Source organism: Heliangelus exortis, chromosome 2 (genome assembly GCF_036169615.1).
Source record: "Heliangelus exortis chromosome 2, bHelExo1.hap1, whole genome shotgun sequence".
NCBI classification, from domain to species: domain Eukaryota; kingdom Metazoa; phylum Chordata; class Aves; order Apodiformes; family Trochilidae; genus Heliangelus; species Heliangelus exortis.
The window spans coordinates 79,862,945-79,881,476 of record NC_092423.1 but is presented as its reverse complement, the minus strand read 5'-3'; the positions used below and the strand labels follow the sequence as shown (position 1 = coordinate 79,881,476).

The window sequence follows — 18,532 nt, the reverse complement described above, 5'->3', positions numbered from 1 at the left end:
CTCTTTCGTATACTGTCTGGTCTTACTTCGAACAACAAATCTTTGGGGCTTTTTTTTGGTGCATGCCTGTAGGTTTATAACTTTTCACATTCATCTCTTTGAAAGAGTAGCAAAAAAGATTAAAAAATGTTGAGAGGTCAGTCTTTTCTATATGCATGAAGGAGTGAGTACAAATTAGAGGGGCAGCAGTACTTTCTAACCAGTGAAATGTAGATTAAGTGCTTTCCAGAAGCTGAGTAAAAAGTTAAATCTAGGGGCACTGTCTTTTTGGCAGCCTACAGGCCCAAGAGATTACTCCTCTCTTCCAGCCACCTGGGGATCATCCCACTGAATTTCACTTAGCCTAATCCCATGTTTCAGTGTGGGAAAGAGCAATTTTTTCCTCATAGTTTGCAAAGGTGGCTTCTTATTCCTGTGATCCTGCAGATATCTTTCATTCATAAAAGCAGTGCTGGATGAAAAAAGCAGTCAACATGGTGCCATGCAGAAATACAGAAGGCAAATGAATGTTTCCAAGGAAAGTACAAAAAAATCTAAGGATCAAACTGAGTGTAAGCCTGTAACTAAGACACCTACATTAGAAAATCAACAGTATCTTCCAAAGGGCAGGCAGTTCAACCCTCCCCTCACTGGCTACAGAAGCATCCCAGAGAGACCCATGGATGAGGAGAGCTGAGCTTCAGTATCCTCAGAGACAAACTGATCAGGGTAATTTTCCCCCCAGATTTAGGAAGTTAATACAGGACAACTGTTGTCTGTTCCTGTAATTATATGCTTGTTTCCTTGTAGAAAGTATGAGTGGAAGGCAAACAAAAGAGAGGGGAAAAAAAAAAAAGCAATAATGAAGGAAAAAAAAAAACAACCAAGCAGTAGCTGGCTTTAGGGGATGAATACATAACTTAAACAGCTTTTAGAGTTTTGCATATGCAAAACTTTATTGCTATTAGCACAATTTTATTAACAATTATTATTTATTCAGTTCCTCTCAGACAAAGTGTCATAATTAAACCAAACTAAAACTAATATAACAAAAATCTGAAATGTAAAATCCAAAAATATTGTCATGATGTATCAGAATTTCAAATTTTTCCCTCTGATCCATCATTATGCTCTGAGAAAAGGAAAGAGAATCTTCTGTAGCTCAGGCTACTCAGTGGTGTTCATGTAGCTATGCTTTAAATTCCCAATTAAGATACATTGGCCAGAAGACTAAAGGAGAAGGCAAGAAGAAGCAAAATGGAAAAATAGTTAAGAAAAAAGTTGTCTTTTCCTACAGTAATAACTGAAGATGTGTAATAATGGCAACTAGGATGGAATTACTTATAGAGTCATAGAATGTTAGTAGTTTGAAGGGACCTCTAGAGATCATCTAGTTCAACCCCCTCCTGCCAAAGTTTATGTTTCGTTATTATTATTTTCAGGCAAACAATTCTTTTAGTTAATAAATACCTGTAATTTTTATAATTTTGCAGAATTTACCATTCAAGAAATGTTTCTCATCATCAGTTTAGCTTCATGATGTAAATGTCTTGCGGCCCCAAAGGACAACAAAATCCCAATATGTCTGATTACAGATTCCTTTCTTTTCATCCTGACCATGTGTTAGTAACCCAAATAAAACAGAAATGCCAGTGAGTATTCACAGATCCTTTCCATAGTTATTGAGGCTGTTCTGTGCTTGCCAGCTCAACTCTATTCACCACATCTCTGACCCATGAAAAAGGAATTGAGGCACCAGGCCAGAGCATAATTTGGTAGTGCAAGACAATAGTGCAAATTCTGCTGCCTCTTAAAAGAGTTTGGCCACAAGGAAACTGAATGCTGGGAACAGACCTTACCCTACACTGACTCCCAAACTACTTTTACAGATTATCTGTGAGCTTGCTGGTTAGTTGTAGGCAAAATTATATGAGGGATCATTTTCAAAACTTGTACAATACAGACAAATCATATTCCTGAGCCTGGGTACAACTGCTGAAAATTTTTTAGTACTATTCAATATACTTTCAGCCTTCAGATAGTATGGATGAAAAGTAATCTGTCCGGGGAGTGCTACCAATCTGCATGTAAATGGACATTCATTCAGTATTTTTTTTAAGTTCTGGATTTTCGTTGTATCAGTGCTTCAGGGCACTCAGTATCTTCTAGAATGACACCGAGACCAGATTAATTGAGTTAGAAGCCTAAAGTTCTATTGACTTCCAGCATGACTTTTACACTGCTCAGTGTATTTCTTCATATCTTCTAACTTTTCCATCAGTTTACATCATAAGGCTTTGATCCTGTCTTCAATAAGCAGAACAGGGGGCAAAGCAGAACCTGAGCCTGCACCAGCAGAAAGGCTACTTTATGGCTGCCATCTGATCTTTTCCTATTAACCAGAATATTTCTGAAAGGCTAATGACTGGACTGTAAAGAAATGGTTCCATGTCAGCAAGGAGCAGGTGAAGTCCTCACCCTGAGGGAGCTCAGGTAAAGCTCAGAAAGCATCAAATTATTCTTTGATGCATTTTTATTTTTATTGCTATGGCAATTTCTTTCAGGTGTATGTCAGAACAAAATCTTCTCACATTCCTTAGTGTCTCTGTCTGCACCTCACTTACATAGGCAGGAGTGAACTATGCATTTTTCTCCTTGATGCTCACAGTGGCAAGAAGGGCCTGATGTGTTCACTCCTGAGACTCTATCTACAGCCTAGCCCATGCGAGGAGGGTTCTGTCAATACCACAGTGAGATCTGCACCTACACCAACTTTTTTCACCAATACCTGCAAGGGCCATGTGATCAAAACCTAACAGGGACATTTTAGAAACTCACTTGACTAGCAAGGGTAAGAATTACTTTACACAGCTGTCCTAAATCTAAGCACCCAGTAAAGGAAATCTGGTCCCTAGTACAGTGGTTAACAAGAAGGCTGCGAAGTGATCCAACCGTGGTTTCTTTTGCTGACTTTCAATTTGCTTGCTGTGGGTTTGGCCAGTTTTCTAAGCATGGGCCCAGACCAAAGGTTCTTCACCCATGTATTTTCTATGACTCTCCTTTCTTAATGAGGTCTCATGAATGTCATCCTAACAGATGTTCATGTTTACCTAACAATTTATCTTTCGTGACTTTCATTAAAAATTGAGAGAATTCAATCAATTTCGTCAGTATGTTTCTAATAAAAATTACTCCTTTTTGCCAAATTTATAATCATGTCCAATTTATGGATAGGCTTTATTCTGTGATAATTTCTTACTCTCCCATGTCTTAAAAAAAAAAAAAAAAAAAAGTTATTTAATTACATCGACTGCTTGCAATGTTTTCCCTTCAGATTTGTCTGAGATCTGACTTAGCTCCTTACATTTCTTCTTAACTACTGGCAAGCGGTACTCCCACAGCTGAGGAACTCTGTGATTCCTTGCAGGCTATCACATATCCCAATACTTCATTTAAGCTCTGCATCTTTAATCAAATTTACTTTGCATTAAAATAAAAATTAAACTTGTCTCTGAAGAAAGTTATAAGATATATTAGGATACTCCTCTTGCTTCAGAAAGGCCCGCCACTTTTTATATCAACTGATCTTTAAAAATACTTTCAAATTCAGTAAAAGAGGGATTAATTTTTATACAAAGCACAATATCAAGTTCCGCCTTACAGCTTCATTTATTTTAGTTCTAGGTATTGGCTAACTCACAAATAAAAAGGGCTTCAACATCACATTTATGTTTTCATAACTATCTGCATTACTGGTTGGAACAGTTCCCTTCAAAAAAATGTAACTGTACTAACTGCAGAGCTATTTAAAATTTTCACTTCTGAAAACACTTAACTTACTTTAACTTTGAAAAAAAGAAAAATCCAACAAAGCTGAAGACAGCACTTAATTTAAGAACCAACTACAAGGGATGAACAACAAATCTGGTCCTGTTTTATAGACAATCTGGGACAAGGTAATGAAGGTACTACAGCATGGTAATGCAAACAGATACCTTAAGGCTTGTAAGCAGAGCTGCAGGCAGTGTCTGATGAAAAGGTTCCCTTTGGAAGAGGGAACTGATGAGGAGAATCATAGAATCATAGAATCATAGAATCATAGAATTGGCTGGGTTGGAAGGGACCTCAGAGATCATCAAGTCCAACCCTTGATCCACTCCCTCTGCAGTTACCAGACCATGGCACTGAGTGCCACATCCAGTCTCTTTTTAAATATCTCCAGGGATGGAGAGTCCACCACTTCACTGGGCAGGAGGTGCTATGTTCTATCTTCCTTCATCTACTACACGAACTCCTGAGGAGGCTTCAACATTAGTGCAATGGTCTCCTAAATCTTTGACCTAACTCATTGCTGTCAGCCTTCAAAATTTTTCACAGATGAACAATGCAGTCACATGGAACAGAATTGTTTATAACTTTATTATCCAATAAAACCAAAGTGTTGTGATTGTAGTTCAGGAGCTAATGAATTAGAGCATGCACTAAGGCTGTGCAAATGTGGAGAAGATTTGTGCCACGGTTTTATAATTCTATACCAAGTGCTGGATTTCTGATGATTCCCTTTCATCTCTCTCTCACACTGCTTAGTGCAGAAAAAAATGGCCACTCTTCACTGATCATGTGTCTCAGCTCAGAAAGAAGCATATAATCTCTTCCCTTGATCTCCTTAGATACTCATTTTGCCCTATGGAGAAACCACACAATGATTATCTAAAGCTACTTTCCTCCTCCTTGGATGCAGCAAGAAAATTTCACCAGAAAGTGCTGTGCCCAAGTGTCTCTTTCAGAACCTCAATGGCACAATAGGCTTTAACCTAAACTGGAGCAGGGATCCCCAGTAGAAATTCCCTTTGGATCTACCAAGCAATTCTACTGTTCCCATTAGCCATAAAACTGCAGGGAAGTTCGATTTCACTAAGCAGCCAGAATGCTCACAAAGCTGCTGGTTTTGAGGAATATCTGCCAAAATATACTACTTATGTTGAACTCAAGATGGAAGTTTTTCAAGGAACTGTGTCTGCCTGAAAGAGAAGTCTTTCCACAGATCTACTGCTTGGATTCTGATGCAGAGGACAGTGACTCTCAAACAAAGCTAACAAAGCTTAGGGAAAGCACTGCAATGAAAAGATCAGATATCATAGAGTCACAGAATTGGCTGGGTTGGAAGGGACCTCAGAGATCATCAAGTCCAACCCTTGATCCACTACCGCTGCAGTTCCCAGCCCATGGCACTGAGTGCCACATCCAGTCTCTTTTTAAATATCTCCAGGGATGGAGAATCCACCACTTCCCGGGGCAGCCCATTCCAATGTCTGATCACCCTCTCAGTAAAGAAATTCTTTCTAATGTCCAACCTAAACCTCCCCCGGCACAACTTGAGACCGTGCCCTCTTGTCTTGCTGAGAGTTGCCTGGGAAAAGAGACCAACCCCCACCTGGCTACAACCTCCTTTCAGGGAGTTGTAGAGAGTGCTGAGGTCTCCTCTGAGCCTCCTCTTCTCCAGGCTGAACAGCCCCAGCTCCCTCAGCCTCTCCTCATAGGATCTGTGCTCAAGTCCCTTCACCAGCCTAGTTGGCCTCCTTTGGACCGGCTCCAGGACCTCGATATCCTTCCTGAACTGAGGGGCCCAGAACTGGACACAGTACTCGAGGTGTGGCCTCACCAGCGCTGAGGTGAGTACCCATACTAAAAAAAAGTGTCCATGGTTTAAGGAATACAGTTTTGTAACCATGAATATACATATGGACATAAATAAATACACACACACATATGTTTTCTTCCAGTAATATACACATTATATGCACGTTGTCATAGCAAACCTTCTAGTCCATATCTTCCATTTAAAGAAAGACTAGGTCAGATTTCTCATGTCTTGCCAAATTTCTTCTCTCCTTTTTCTCTGATTATTTTACATATTAAAATTATATTTTTACCAAGTCTCATAAGAGAAAAAGACATAGCTGTTAATACTGTTGACCAGAAAGTGAATGACATCACTTGGAAATCTTACTCAAATCTACTTACATTATAAAGGCAAATTAGAGACACAGTTTATTGAAAATCCAAACCAAACCTCAGAACCACAACCAATTGTCGCAAGATTTAAGATGAGTTATTTTATTTTCACATACTTCTCTTATTTCAGCTGACTCTTACCTGGACAAGGCAAAATATTGCATTCCTGATACTCCAAAGAGGGGCCGAGGCAAGGGAGTCCTCCGTACTTGGGCTCAGGATTGCTGCAGACCCGTTTGCGATTCCGGATCCCTCTACTGCAGTCACGGCTGCACTGAGACCATGGAGACCAGGGTGACCAGGCACCATTGATGGTATGAGCAGAGTATCGGCCAGAACGCAAGAAATCCCCTGATAATCCTAGTAAAATAACATTTGTAAAAAACAATAGTGAATTAAAACAGTATTTCACCCCAAACCAACCTCTTCAAAGTTATTATTTATTATTTAGTCTCAAAATTCAAGCCCTGATTTCTTTTCCGTAATAGAAATTTCATAATCACTTGCACAGAAGTACAGTGAAGTCTTGGATCCAGCTCTTTAGTTAAAGCTTTACAGCTGTATCGACCGAACTAAACTCAGTTTCATCCACCAGAGGACTATAAAAATTAGCTCTCTTTTGCATAGGAACTGTCATCAGAAAATGTCCAAATACATTACATACAAATTATTGACTCTGTTCTAGAGAAAGAAGGTGGCACAGAAGACAGGACTGAGCTTCCTGTGACCACTCACTGAGGCAGCTCCTTTGGTTCTACTGCAGGGCTCTGCTCACTTGATCTATTTATCCTGCCTCCACTAGTTCTTGCTATGCCCAGAGGTTCACAAAGGTCCCAGAAAGCAAAGCACTGTATTCAATCACAGTCAGACTTTAGAAAGTGTACAGCAATAATTCCACAAAGTCTAGTGAGACTGCCTTTTCATGAAGAGCAATTTTTTGTCACTTTAAAAACCAGTTTATTTCCCACCAAGTTGAAGCTGTGGTTCTAAACCACATGTAAGCTGTGGAAATCAACCTTTTAGAGACACAAAATAGAATATTTCCTAGCTAAAAGAATGATCTTGCTAGTGGAAAATATCTTTTCTAAGGGAGGTTATTACCAAGAAAAAGCTTTAGATTAAACAGCAATGGAGAATGAAGCCCACTATATATCAGTAAAAGGGAACACATAGAATCTTGTTTACAGAATACAACCAATATGCCTGGATGTAGTCTTGGGTGAAGTTCTATTAATCTGCAGTTAATCTGAGCATTTTTTTCACTTTCAGCCTTGGTGCTGACTCCCTGCACTCTAGTCATATCATCTTTTGTCAGCACACCACCAAACTCACTCATGAGCTGTAGTATTCTATCTGAGCACCACTACTAAGAATTTCCAGAAACACTGCTGGCATTCCCTACTGTTGCCAAAGCAGCTCTCCTCTCCCAGTGCTGCCATGATGGGAAACTCTGCAATCTATGGACTGCTGCTATTATTAGAAATACTTATTGAAGTACTTGTGCTGAGAAAGGGTCATGTGAATGGTACCTAAACAGTAAATTATGTGCCTCCATGCCTCTTCTAGAGCTTCAGTAGTGCTACTATAAGTAAAGATGAATGGTATCAACAGTTGAGAAATGCAGGAGATTGTTTGCAGCTTCAGCTCCATTTTTAAGAAATTGTTTCATGCCCTATCCACAAGCACAGGCACTGTGGTACTATCAAATGGAGCTAAACAGACAGATGTACTAAGTCATGTACCAAAAAATGCTACAAGTAATCCTGCAAAGAGACTGCCTGACAGAAGTCCTGGACAGAACAGGACCAGTGCTCTGGATAAACAGAATGGAGGAGCCTCTCATTCATAGTGTCCAGTACTGAAGTAGTGATGCCAAATTTCTACCTGTGCTTAGAGCATTAGTAATACTGCTAAAATTCTGCTCTGAGATTTACATTCACAATCATCCAAAGTAGATGACACATCACACATTTCTATTGTACACTTAATAACAACCACTGAGACTGGAATGGTGATGCAAAACCACAGAAATACTTGTAATAAGAAACTGTTAAAATTAATTAAAAAACCCAGAAAAACATCAATATAAAAATAACTAAAAATGGGTTTACAGAGAACAACTATTTCTCTCCTGCTGAGCCAGATCCAATTACACAGATATGAAAAGTAGCATTTAAAGAAACATTCATTCATTCAAATCCAAAAAGGGAGCAAGTACAGAAAAACAGTATGGGAGTTATGAATCCAGGTCCACTTTTCAGCTCTATAAGAGCTTCTTCATGCATTTTTTTAACACTTCAGTTATGGACATGCCCATGTTATGCATACAAGTAAGACCGAAATAATAGTATTTTCTTAATATTAGAATTTAAAATTATGGGGTTTTCTTATTTATCCAATTAACAGCAACACAATGGAAAAAGCATTGATCAGACCAGACTGTCCGTCATTTTCTTCATAAAACATTGCAACATGAATCACTTCATACCAGTACTCGGATGTTCTGAGGATATTTTTTCAGGATAGGTGTAGCTTATTGAGTTCTAAGGAAAGTATGCAATCTTATTTGAAAATATGATGTCAGATTTCTTATGATTAGAATTGGAGAGTGGGGACAGAAATCTAAATGAAAGCTCTGAGGTACTTTAGCTTTGAAACAGAGGAATATTCTCAAGTATCTTTTCTGTGTGGAGTTTGGCTCGCAGCAAGTGTTCCCCTGTGTTTTCTTCTTTGGAAAGCATTAAAAATTTTATTACAGGGAGCAATCTTTTCACAGTTTTACAGTAATTCATACAGTGTCCATAGAGGGGCTGTTAGAATTTTCTCTTCAGACTGCACACTGCAACTGCACATTGAAAAATTAGTATAATGACACTAATGACACTAAAAAAACCCAAGATCAGTTTACATTCTGGAAATAGTGTGCTCTGCATTGCTTCAACAACCTTATAGACGTCTACAATGAGGTGACTAAGTTCATGTAGGAAGGGAGAAAAGTGGATGTTACTCAACTTTACGAAGAGTTTTGACACTGCCTCCCATAACTTCCTGATAGAGAAATCAACAGAGTGTGAGCTAGGTAAGTGAAGGGTGTACTGGACTGAAAAGTCACGGAACAACTGGGCCCAGGGGGTTATGACCATAATCATGTGAAGTCCAGCTGGAGGAAATTTACCAGTGGTGTACACCACAGGTCAGCACTGGGTCCAATCCTCTTTAACATTAATAGCCAGGACAAGGGGGCAGAGTGCACCCTTTATCTCAGCACCCTAACACCAGAATTTCTTCCTAATGTTTAATCTAAATCTACCCTCTTTTGGTTTAAAACCATTACCCCTTGTTCTATCACTACGAGCCCTTATGAAATGTCCCTCCCCAGATTCCTGTAGGCTCCTTCAGGTACTGGAAGGCTGTTACAACATCTCAGAGCCTTTTCTTCTCTAGGCTGAACAACCTCAACTCTCTCAGCCTGTCTTCACAGAAGAGTTGCTCCAGCACCCTCCCCTAGACCTGCTCTGACCAGTACACGTCTCTCTTGTGCTGAGGACTCCATAGCTGGACACAGTACTCCTTGTATACCCCTGAGGTCCCAGGGTGAGTGGAGTAGAGGGGCAGAATGACCTCCTTTGACCTGCTGGCCACTCTTTTTTGATGTAGCCCAGGATGCGATTGGCTTTCTGGGTTGCAAGTACACATTGATGGCTCATGCTGAGCTTCTTATCAACCAGCAAGAACAAGGGCTTTCCTTTTGTTTTCAGAAAGCCTATGGCTGACTTGAAGCACCGTGAATGACTAGGATTTTGCTCATAGTTTACCAGCAGGATCGTTTTCAGTTGTTTAGAGGTTGTACTCAATAAACTTCTGAACACTGAGACTAGAAAAGGGAATTCTACTATTTAATCCCAGTACAATTTAAAATGTACTAACGTAAAAAAATGTAATGTAAAAAAATTCCTAATGTAAAAAATGTAAAATTCCCTAATGTAAAAAAATTCCACAAGTAACAACAAATACTGCGAAAAGTTCAGTAAAAGCAAACGCAGGCATTTTGTGGACAACTTCTAAACCTTGAGAAAAAAATAAGATATTAACTGATGTCTAAACAGAAGACTGTTCTCATAAAGCCATAAAGACTCATAATTGCTTATGCTTTGTCCAATATGGGTTTAGAGAGATATTAGCACTGCTTCACTGCTGACTTACACTACACTTAGCAAGCATGTGTAACAGAAATATTGTATAATTACATTATATAATTCTGATCTAAGCCAATGTGATTTGATAATTTCAAAGTAATTTTTGAAAACTTTTTGGCCTAATTGGAACAGTCTTATAACTCGACTAGCAATTAATCCCGTTTCAGACACATGTTATCACAAAAGTCACTTGCCCTGACTAGTATAGCAGAAAAAAAAAATCATCCTTTGCAAAAGTCTGTAATGCAACTTTGATTGGCCTGATTCTTCTCAAAGACTGCAACACTGGCAGCTGAGTTCAATTAGTTTATCTTAAAAGCAAAGCTCTAACAGAGGACATATATTTATAATTCTCTGGTCTAGCCTGTAGCTAAGAAATACAGCTCTAAATAAGAGAGAAGTAGCAGTGACACCTGATAAATTATATTACTTGACTGATTTATGCCTTATGCCCTCCTGTTCAAACCTAACAAAGAAAACTCAATTATCCAAGCAGTCTAGGTTCATGACTTTGGGGAAAGATGATCTGGAGCCAAAATTGAAGTATCCTGAATAATTTCTAAATGACACCATGAAAAAGTCTTTGAAGTGCAGCATGTAAGAAGGATAAGCAAAGACTGTTTCAGTGTTGCCACTTGCTGAAGATATTCTGCAAGTATTTGATGATATTATTGAATCATGGAACTTATATACCTTCAGGCCTACATATACCCATGGGAATATACCTACATAACTTAGAAAAAATGTTATAAACCTTAAAATCTTATTTGGTAAAATTTAAATAGTAAAATGCAAGGACAAACATTAATGCAATGCAAAGATAGCATATTAAAAAAAAAAACAAAAAAACAAAAAAACCCACACAGATGGAATACGTTATATTAGTACATGAGCTTTCTCTTGCATCTAGCCTTTCTGTATTTAAATATTTAATGCCAAAGTACCAGTGTAGAGTTGTTATTTGTCATTTAAATGTGAATTTGTTATCACAAATTCAATCCTAACTTGTACAATTCACTTTGGTTTTATCTCAGAATAGCCTGGTTTAGGTGCAATAAGACAGTATAGGAGATACCATCTCAACATATACTCCTCACTACAGGACATTACTGATTATCACCATCTGTTTTATTCTGCACTAAATTCTGAATACACAATAAATTTTGTGTGGGTAACAATGGATTTAATAAATCTCTTCACAAGAGACAATGGCTACTAAAACAGTATTTCAGAAAAAATTATAGCCTGCCTTCAAAAATAACTATTGTTTTAAGTTTGGCATAAAAAAAACAGTGAGAACTGAGAATCTAAGTTCAGGTTTCTAGGTGCAATCTTCTCCTTTAAGGAATTACTCTCTTTTCCTCCATCTCCCTGGGAAAAAAAAAAACAACCCAAAACAGAAAAACAATAAAGACTCTTTCTGAGTGACTGAAATCAGAAGGGTTGTCTCTTCAGTTGTTTTCTGAAGGCATTTTGGAAGCTAACCTCGTTTAACTTAGGCCATGTCAAATTCAAGTGTCTTGTCTAAACTCATGATCACTGTTTCCTTTGTGTACACCATGGGAAGAAAGTAGTACCTATAGAGGGTGATTTGTGACCATTATATCATACACTTATTTTTAGTTGGATCCCTCAGGGATGCTACCTGTCTTGGCTGACTATAACAGAGTCTAGAGTTAGGTGAGGCAAACTCAACCTGGAAAAATCAGTAACCTCATACCATGTGAAAAGTTTATCCCTGGATTAAATACTTCTGTTTTCCATACAATTTGTTGTGTTTCTATAGCAGAAAATGCTATGGAGAGTCACTAATATTGTTTAATGCAGATGTTTTAATATGCTTCATTAGCACACATTAAGGCCTATGGAGATGTAATTTCTAGACTTTTACTGCTGGGCTGCACAAGCATTTGCATCAAGATGTGAGACAATGTACATGCTCTCTTTCAATTTATTTGAAGAAATTGTCCTTTTCCTACCTAAGCACTATCCCAAAACCCAGAGGCAGAGAGCAAAAAGCATTTTTCTTTCCTCTTAAACTCCAAATCAGAAAAGCGTGAACACAGGATGCAAATGCTAGTGTTTGGTTGACTGAGTGTCCTACCACACTCAGGAGAAGTCTAGAAGCTTTTTGGCAAGAAGTTCTACTTCTAAGCTCACACTGCAAAAAAGTTTGCTTTGCTAGCATCTGACAGTGAAAAATGATTCTGTTTTAACATGACATTTCTATAGTTGAGTAGTGGGAGATCACAGGCAATGAGAAAATTTCTAATAAGTGGCTCTCTTCTGCAAAGAACAGAGAACTGATCTTTGCAGAACACATCTTTGGTAAAGAGGTATGTTAAGTATACTGTACCAGTGCTAATCTTTTTATAAAAGCAAGCAAATTGCTACAGTTCAACATGACTATAATGAAAGGAATTTTCCACTTTATCCAGGCTCTGAGCAGGTGGAAGTAAGTTATTATGTTTCCTTGCTATCTAGCCAGAAAATTGTGATGCTGTCTGCTATAATTTCACCATTTCTTTCTCCTGAGATCCTTCAGTTCCAAATGTCACAGCTATGCTACAAGACTCTTATTCATGAAATTGTACCCCATGAAAACAAGGAGCAGTAGAGACGTGGTGTGTTTACCCAGATCCAAACCTGGGAGCAGAAAAGTACTTCTAGATCCTGAAGTTTAGAGGCAGTCAGTGAGTTTCATCACATCAGCAAATCAAATTACTACCCCTCCTGGCCAAATGTTCCATCCGTACTGTCCTGACATCCATAATCAGAAAATGCCTAAGCAAACAAACTCAAAATAAAACGTGGCTAAAGGAGACATAACAGTAACTCTAGCCAGAAACATACTGGTTAATGCAGCCACTTGGAACACTGGTCAAGTTGGATCTTTCATTACAGAGTAATTAAAGACTCACTTGTTAAAAAAGAATGAGCATGAATTAATGACAAAGATATCAGGGCACCCACTAGGAAGAATGGACAGATGTCTAATAGTTTCTGCCCTGTTGACTACTCAATATAAAGTATTTAAATATTCAGCAGTTTTGGAATTAGTCAGCAAAAACCTTTTTCCCAGGTGAACATTTAAATCACTGTGTAACAGGATCACTCCCATACATTGGTCCAATGAGTAATTATTTCCAAATGAAGCAAAGCAGCAGCTTCAGCATTATGCAACAAATAAACTACAACACCAAGAAATTCAGGAACCTGATGTTCAGAAGTGAAATAAAATACTTCAAGTTAATCAGTCTAAGAATACACCTGAACCCACATCCTTGTCTCTTACCTTGTCCCTGCCTGAATGCTTTATTTAGCAAAATGTAGGCACTGCTGCTTCTGACTGTATTCTGTAAGAAAGAGTCAGCTTATGCATTCAGCTCCAGAAGAAGACTTAAGGTCATGACTTGAGATCCTAGAAAGGTGTCTTTATGCTTAATTTTTCTTATGGCAATGTGATCTAGGACACACTGTCTCTGGCACTGGTTTGTCCTACCACTATGCTCTTTAAGTAGTGTGTTGGCTTTTGTGTACTCCAAAGTGCTGACACCTCAGCTGTCAGAAAGAATATAGAATCATGGAATGGTTTGGGTTGGAAGGAACCTTTAAAGATCATCTAGTTCAACCTCCCTTGCAATGAGCTCCATGGTAAAATCTGCCTTGCCACCCAGAGCTAAAAAATAAACACTGGAGACTTGATTACTTGAAATGGGAATGGCATACAGTATGAAACTAGTTCTCATTTGGAGTACCAAGGGTTCTGTTTCATTATTTCAATGTAGTTCACTACTCTGTATTTCTTAAAAAAAAATTATTAACAACCTGCCCCCTCCATAGAGGCACAGATGTCATGTGAATCAATGAAGGTTTTACAAAGGATGAAGGGCACGGGGGAAGATTCTAGCATCTCACAGAAGCCACTCCTGTAGTCCACCTTGCTACCAGAACCTTGCCATGGAAACACAATACAAGCAGAAAATGCTTAAAACTGATTTTCACAACAGTTGGTCTGTCTGAAAAAGATACTGATAATTAGAGAGTACAAAGACTCAGCAATCATTCTCTCTTCCTGGCCTTAGATAAGCCATATGCCTTCAGTTATACAATTTTTCAGGTAACCTGGGTGTTGTGAAGGTACAAAGTGCTGTGTAAGTGGAAAGCAGGTTTATAAATATTAAAATATAATAATTAAAAATCAGTATGCCCTTGGATTATACAATTAACACATAATAATTAAAAAGAAGCACTGATAAATAATTAAAACTGGTTAATTAATGAAATGTATTACTAAAATTAGAAAGACTGTCAATAATTCTCCTGTTTTATTTTACATATATATATACACATAAGATTTATTTGAAATTATCTCACTGCTAGTGAAAGAGCAAAATTCTGAAATAAAGTAATTCCAGTTTAAAGTCATCTGAAGTTAAAAAGATTTCAAAGGAGTTCAGTTTTCCCTTTCAGAAATATACAGAACTTCAAATTGCTACTAACAGCATAACATACATTTTTACAACAGAAATTACCTAGTTCATAAATTCGTTGTTTAGGCACTTACATGAATCTTACTTTAGAATTACTGAGCAAAAAGTTTTTCTCAGCATCAATACTACATGTCCTAGCTAAATATTTATCAAATGCATTCATGTTGCACAAACTCTCCCCCAGTGAAAACCCGAGAGAATGTAAGGAGCTTACAGAATCCTCCGAGAACAGGGCTGCCATGTTATGGTTTCCAGATTATTAAAAAGAATATTAAAATAACCTGGAAAATCTCATAATTAGCAGTAATAGGCACTTGATTAGTCTGGATGATGAAGCTATGCCCAGAAGAAACAGAAGCTAGATTCCCTGTTGGCATCACTATCCTCTCCTTTTCATTATCGGTTCTGTTACGCAAAACACCAGCAAAGCAAAATCTTCCACTCTGTGCTGAAAATGGAGCTGCAGACACCTCGCTAGCAGGAGGCACTGTACAGCCCCTCTGGTTTTGCTTACCATCTGTTGAGCAGCCACTGGTGCCATCGCTGGAGCAGTACCGCATTTCAATCCTTTGCCTCCCCACCTCCAGCAGATTTGGGTCAGGCAAGCGCGCTTTGCAGGTGTATCGGAAACGCTGTTCGTAGTGGCCACCGTTGTCTGAAATATTGACTGGGGTCCAAGGTGTCCAAGGAGTTGTCTTTTTTAACTCTGGACAGGCGTTGGTGTTACAAGGCTGGTATTCCTGAAAGAAAACGGTCCCTTTAATCATCAAATGTGACTTAAAACCCACCCCACAAATCCTCAAAACAGACAAAAAGTTAAGCAACAAAAAAAAAAGCCCCTGGTGGCTTTCCCAGCATTTTCAGTGCCAGTAACCTTCAATACACTTCTAATTCCTATCTCAAACTGAAAGTGTGTTTTTTAAGCTTCGAGGCACACACAGGATAGCACTGCTAAAAGCAATAATACACTAGTATAAATTACGTGTGTTACATCCCTAAAACCAGCAAGCTAAACATTATAAGTACCATGATAAAGTGCATGCTTTGTAAATTAATAGCCTAAAATAAGGTGCAGCTAAGTATTTTAAAGCTTATAATTAAGAGGGATGCTGATAAGTTTTAAGTACAACACACAAATCAGCTAGTACTACTTTGGTAAATCTAGTGAAGCACTGTCCATTTTGTATATTGCTTGCATTTGTATATTATATGTATTACAAGGGGACAATGGACAAAACGTGGTTTCTGGTACAGCATGTGTCCCCCCTGAGGTACATGTTACTCATAGCTCTCATATGTCTAAACCTGTCATAAGAAGCTAATCCCATGTGGACTGCTGCGTGCCAAAGGCACACCTAAGAAACAAATGCAGAATTGACAATATTCTCAAGCCCCACAATAGATGTCTTCTGGTGATTACTGTCAAGATCTGTGGGGTCTGCTCATTCATTTCCCAGAGCACAATAAGCTTCATTTGATGCAAGTGCTTTGTTAACTACATGAATAAAATTAAACAACCATTAAATATCTGAATGAATTCCCACTGACAGATTTGTAAAGATGAAAAGAAATAGGGATCAGTGGGACAAATTTTAAGTTATCTCTCTATGATTGAGCTCTTAGATACAGAGGAGACAGCTTTCTGAAAGGAGCCTACTGAATTTATAATACCACTAAATACTATAAAATTTGGACACAAGAGAAATACTAGTTTAATGACAATAGTACAACCTTCTACTTCCATAATCCCTATCCAGCTGATACCACTGTGTTCCAACAAGCAATAGATTTCCTGATCCTCTCTTTCCCATGTGGATAACAGCCTTTTAATCTCATACTTTCCTCAGTCCACTACCTCTTCTTCCAAAAGGTCTAACTTACTAACACATCTAGTTAGGCTGAGAGTCGTTTCTCTCTATCTATATTTTGGTTTAAGGGCTGTATTGCTATTTCAGATATAGAAAAATTTCTTTGTCCAAAAGCTTTTCTAATGTTTCCATCTATTGGGGATGGAAAAAAATCCATTCTCCAGAAACCCCTACCCCCTCAATACAGCAGTCACTGGAACAGCAAGCACTTTGTTCGAGCTCTCATTTTCTGAGTTCAAGTGTTCAAGTGGACCTGTGACAAACTTTCCAATTTCATAGTTTCAAGGAACTTCAGGCAAGAAAGGGCTCTTATCCCAAAGACTTGAGCTGGACTAGTCCTGTTCACTCCATTAGGCTGTGCAAAGTCCCTTCACGCTTAAAAACCTGATGATTACAGATAAGGTGACCACATGAGTCATACTCAGGGACCAACTATGAAAGAGGATCCATTTAGAGAACAGAGGACTGGATCAAGCTTTCTGGGATCTGAGTTTCAGCCTTGACAGGTTTCTGGATCAGAAGACAGCAAAGAACAAGCAAAGTATCTGGTCCTATATACAGAAGGGGAAGTAATTTCTTCATGACTCCTCTAGGCAACTGTTCAAATATGTTTCAAACTGAGGACAGAACATACACATTCTCACAGCACTTGAGCTGTCGAAAGGAAATCATAAAACTAAGAGATTGCAGCAACAGACAGAACCACCTTGCTTCCCATCCCAACAGGCTATTCAACTCTTACCATGTAGTCCTCTCCAGTGGCTGGATTACAGCCACTTTTAGCAAGAGCACTCTGTCTTTCCCTCCTTTTTTTTTTTTATTTATCTAGCATTGACAAGTCTTTCAGCTCCCTGCATCAGCTGTTCCACTGTTAGGTAATCCTTAAAGCTAACAAATTGAAAATTAATTCAAGGCTGCATTTTCCTCTTAATTTAATTTTTCAGTCACTGAATTTTTCTGTGCCTTTATCAATGATACTGAAAGTGATCCATGTCCCATCCCTCCAAACAAGTTTTTTTCACATTTAATATACACATGATGATAAACTAAGCTGAACTTCTTAAAGCTACATAGGATTTTAAACCTGATCTTCAGGTCCTGTGCAGCCTGATGTCTTCCTTTTGTCCAATTTCCTTATTTTCCTTAAGAGAAGACACCAAAATTAAACTTGGCATTCTAGAAGCATTTTTATCAATACAGGATGCAGAGTTAATCATGACCCTGTTCCACTTGACTGTCTGACTTTAATACATACATTATTGTATTTTCTTTCCACAGCATTGCACAAAATGCTTAAGACCAAATTATCTTTGATAACCTATTTTTCTCTAAATCACAGCTTTACAGCTACATGTAGCATCCTGTCTTACACAAGAGGCTACTGTTTGGCAACATTAGAATATGTTTTATTGCTTTCTTCTGCAATTATCTAGCATATTATTTACTACCTCAACAATCTCTGTCACAGTCAAGCCTTACTGAAGATGTCTTATATCACAGTCTAGTCTGTTGATAGAAGTGTTAAGTGATACTGACCCAAGAGCTGATTCCAGGCAGACCCTGCTAGACACATCCTAGTCATTTTTATCTGTCCATCAACACCACATTTTTCAATTTGTCAGTGAGCCAGCTTTTAATCCATTTAACATTTGCCATGTATTTCAGTTTTCTAAATCAAAGTATTTTCTGCTGCAAAGGCAAGTGTCTTGGAAAAATTCAATGACAGTCTGAGAGAAGTGGTGTCTCTCAAACACACTGAAACATAAGCTCTTTTCTAGTAGCATACTGGCAGGAATAATTCAATCAGTATAGTACTTACTAAAATGTTTGTTTCAACACAGTCATAATGGTCTAGAAGTTAAAGTTCCTAATTTGCTGTTGATTTTGTAATTTATATTTTTCAATCAAAAATAAAAGCTGCTAGAAATACAGTGTCTGTTTTTACTGGATATGGTGTAGACAGCTGAGGATCATGAATAGT

The 18,532-nt window shown here is 38.2% G+C and overlaps 1 protein-coding gene across 6 annotated transcripts in view; it reads right to left on the bottom strand.

Annotated features, from left to right (window-relative positions):
- Window positions 1-18,532, bottom strand: part of SEMA5A (semaphorin 5A) — a 312,014-nt gene that overhangs the window by 17,786 nt on the left and 275,696 nt on the right. For all 6 annotated transcript variants that reach the window (XM_071736701.1, XM_071736699.1, XM_071736695.1 and 3 more), the window contains exons 17-18: window positions 15,198-15,423; window positions 6,136-6,354 (exon numbers count right to left, since the gene is read on the bottom strand). In XM_071736701.1, the coding sequence (XP_071592802.1) occupies window positions 6,136-6,354; window positions 15,198-15,423 (445 nt within the window). The remainder of the gene's footprint in view (window positions 1-6,135; window positions 6,355-15,197; window positions 15,424-18,532) is intronic.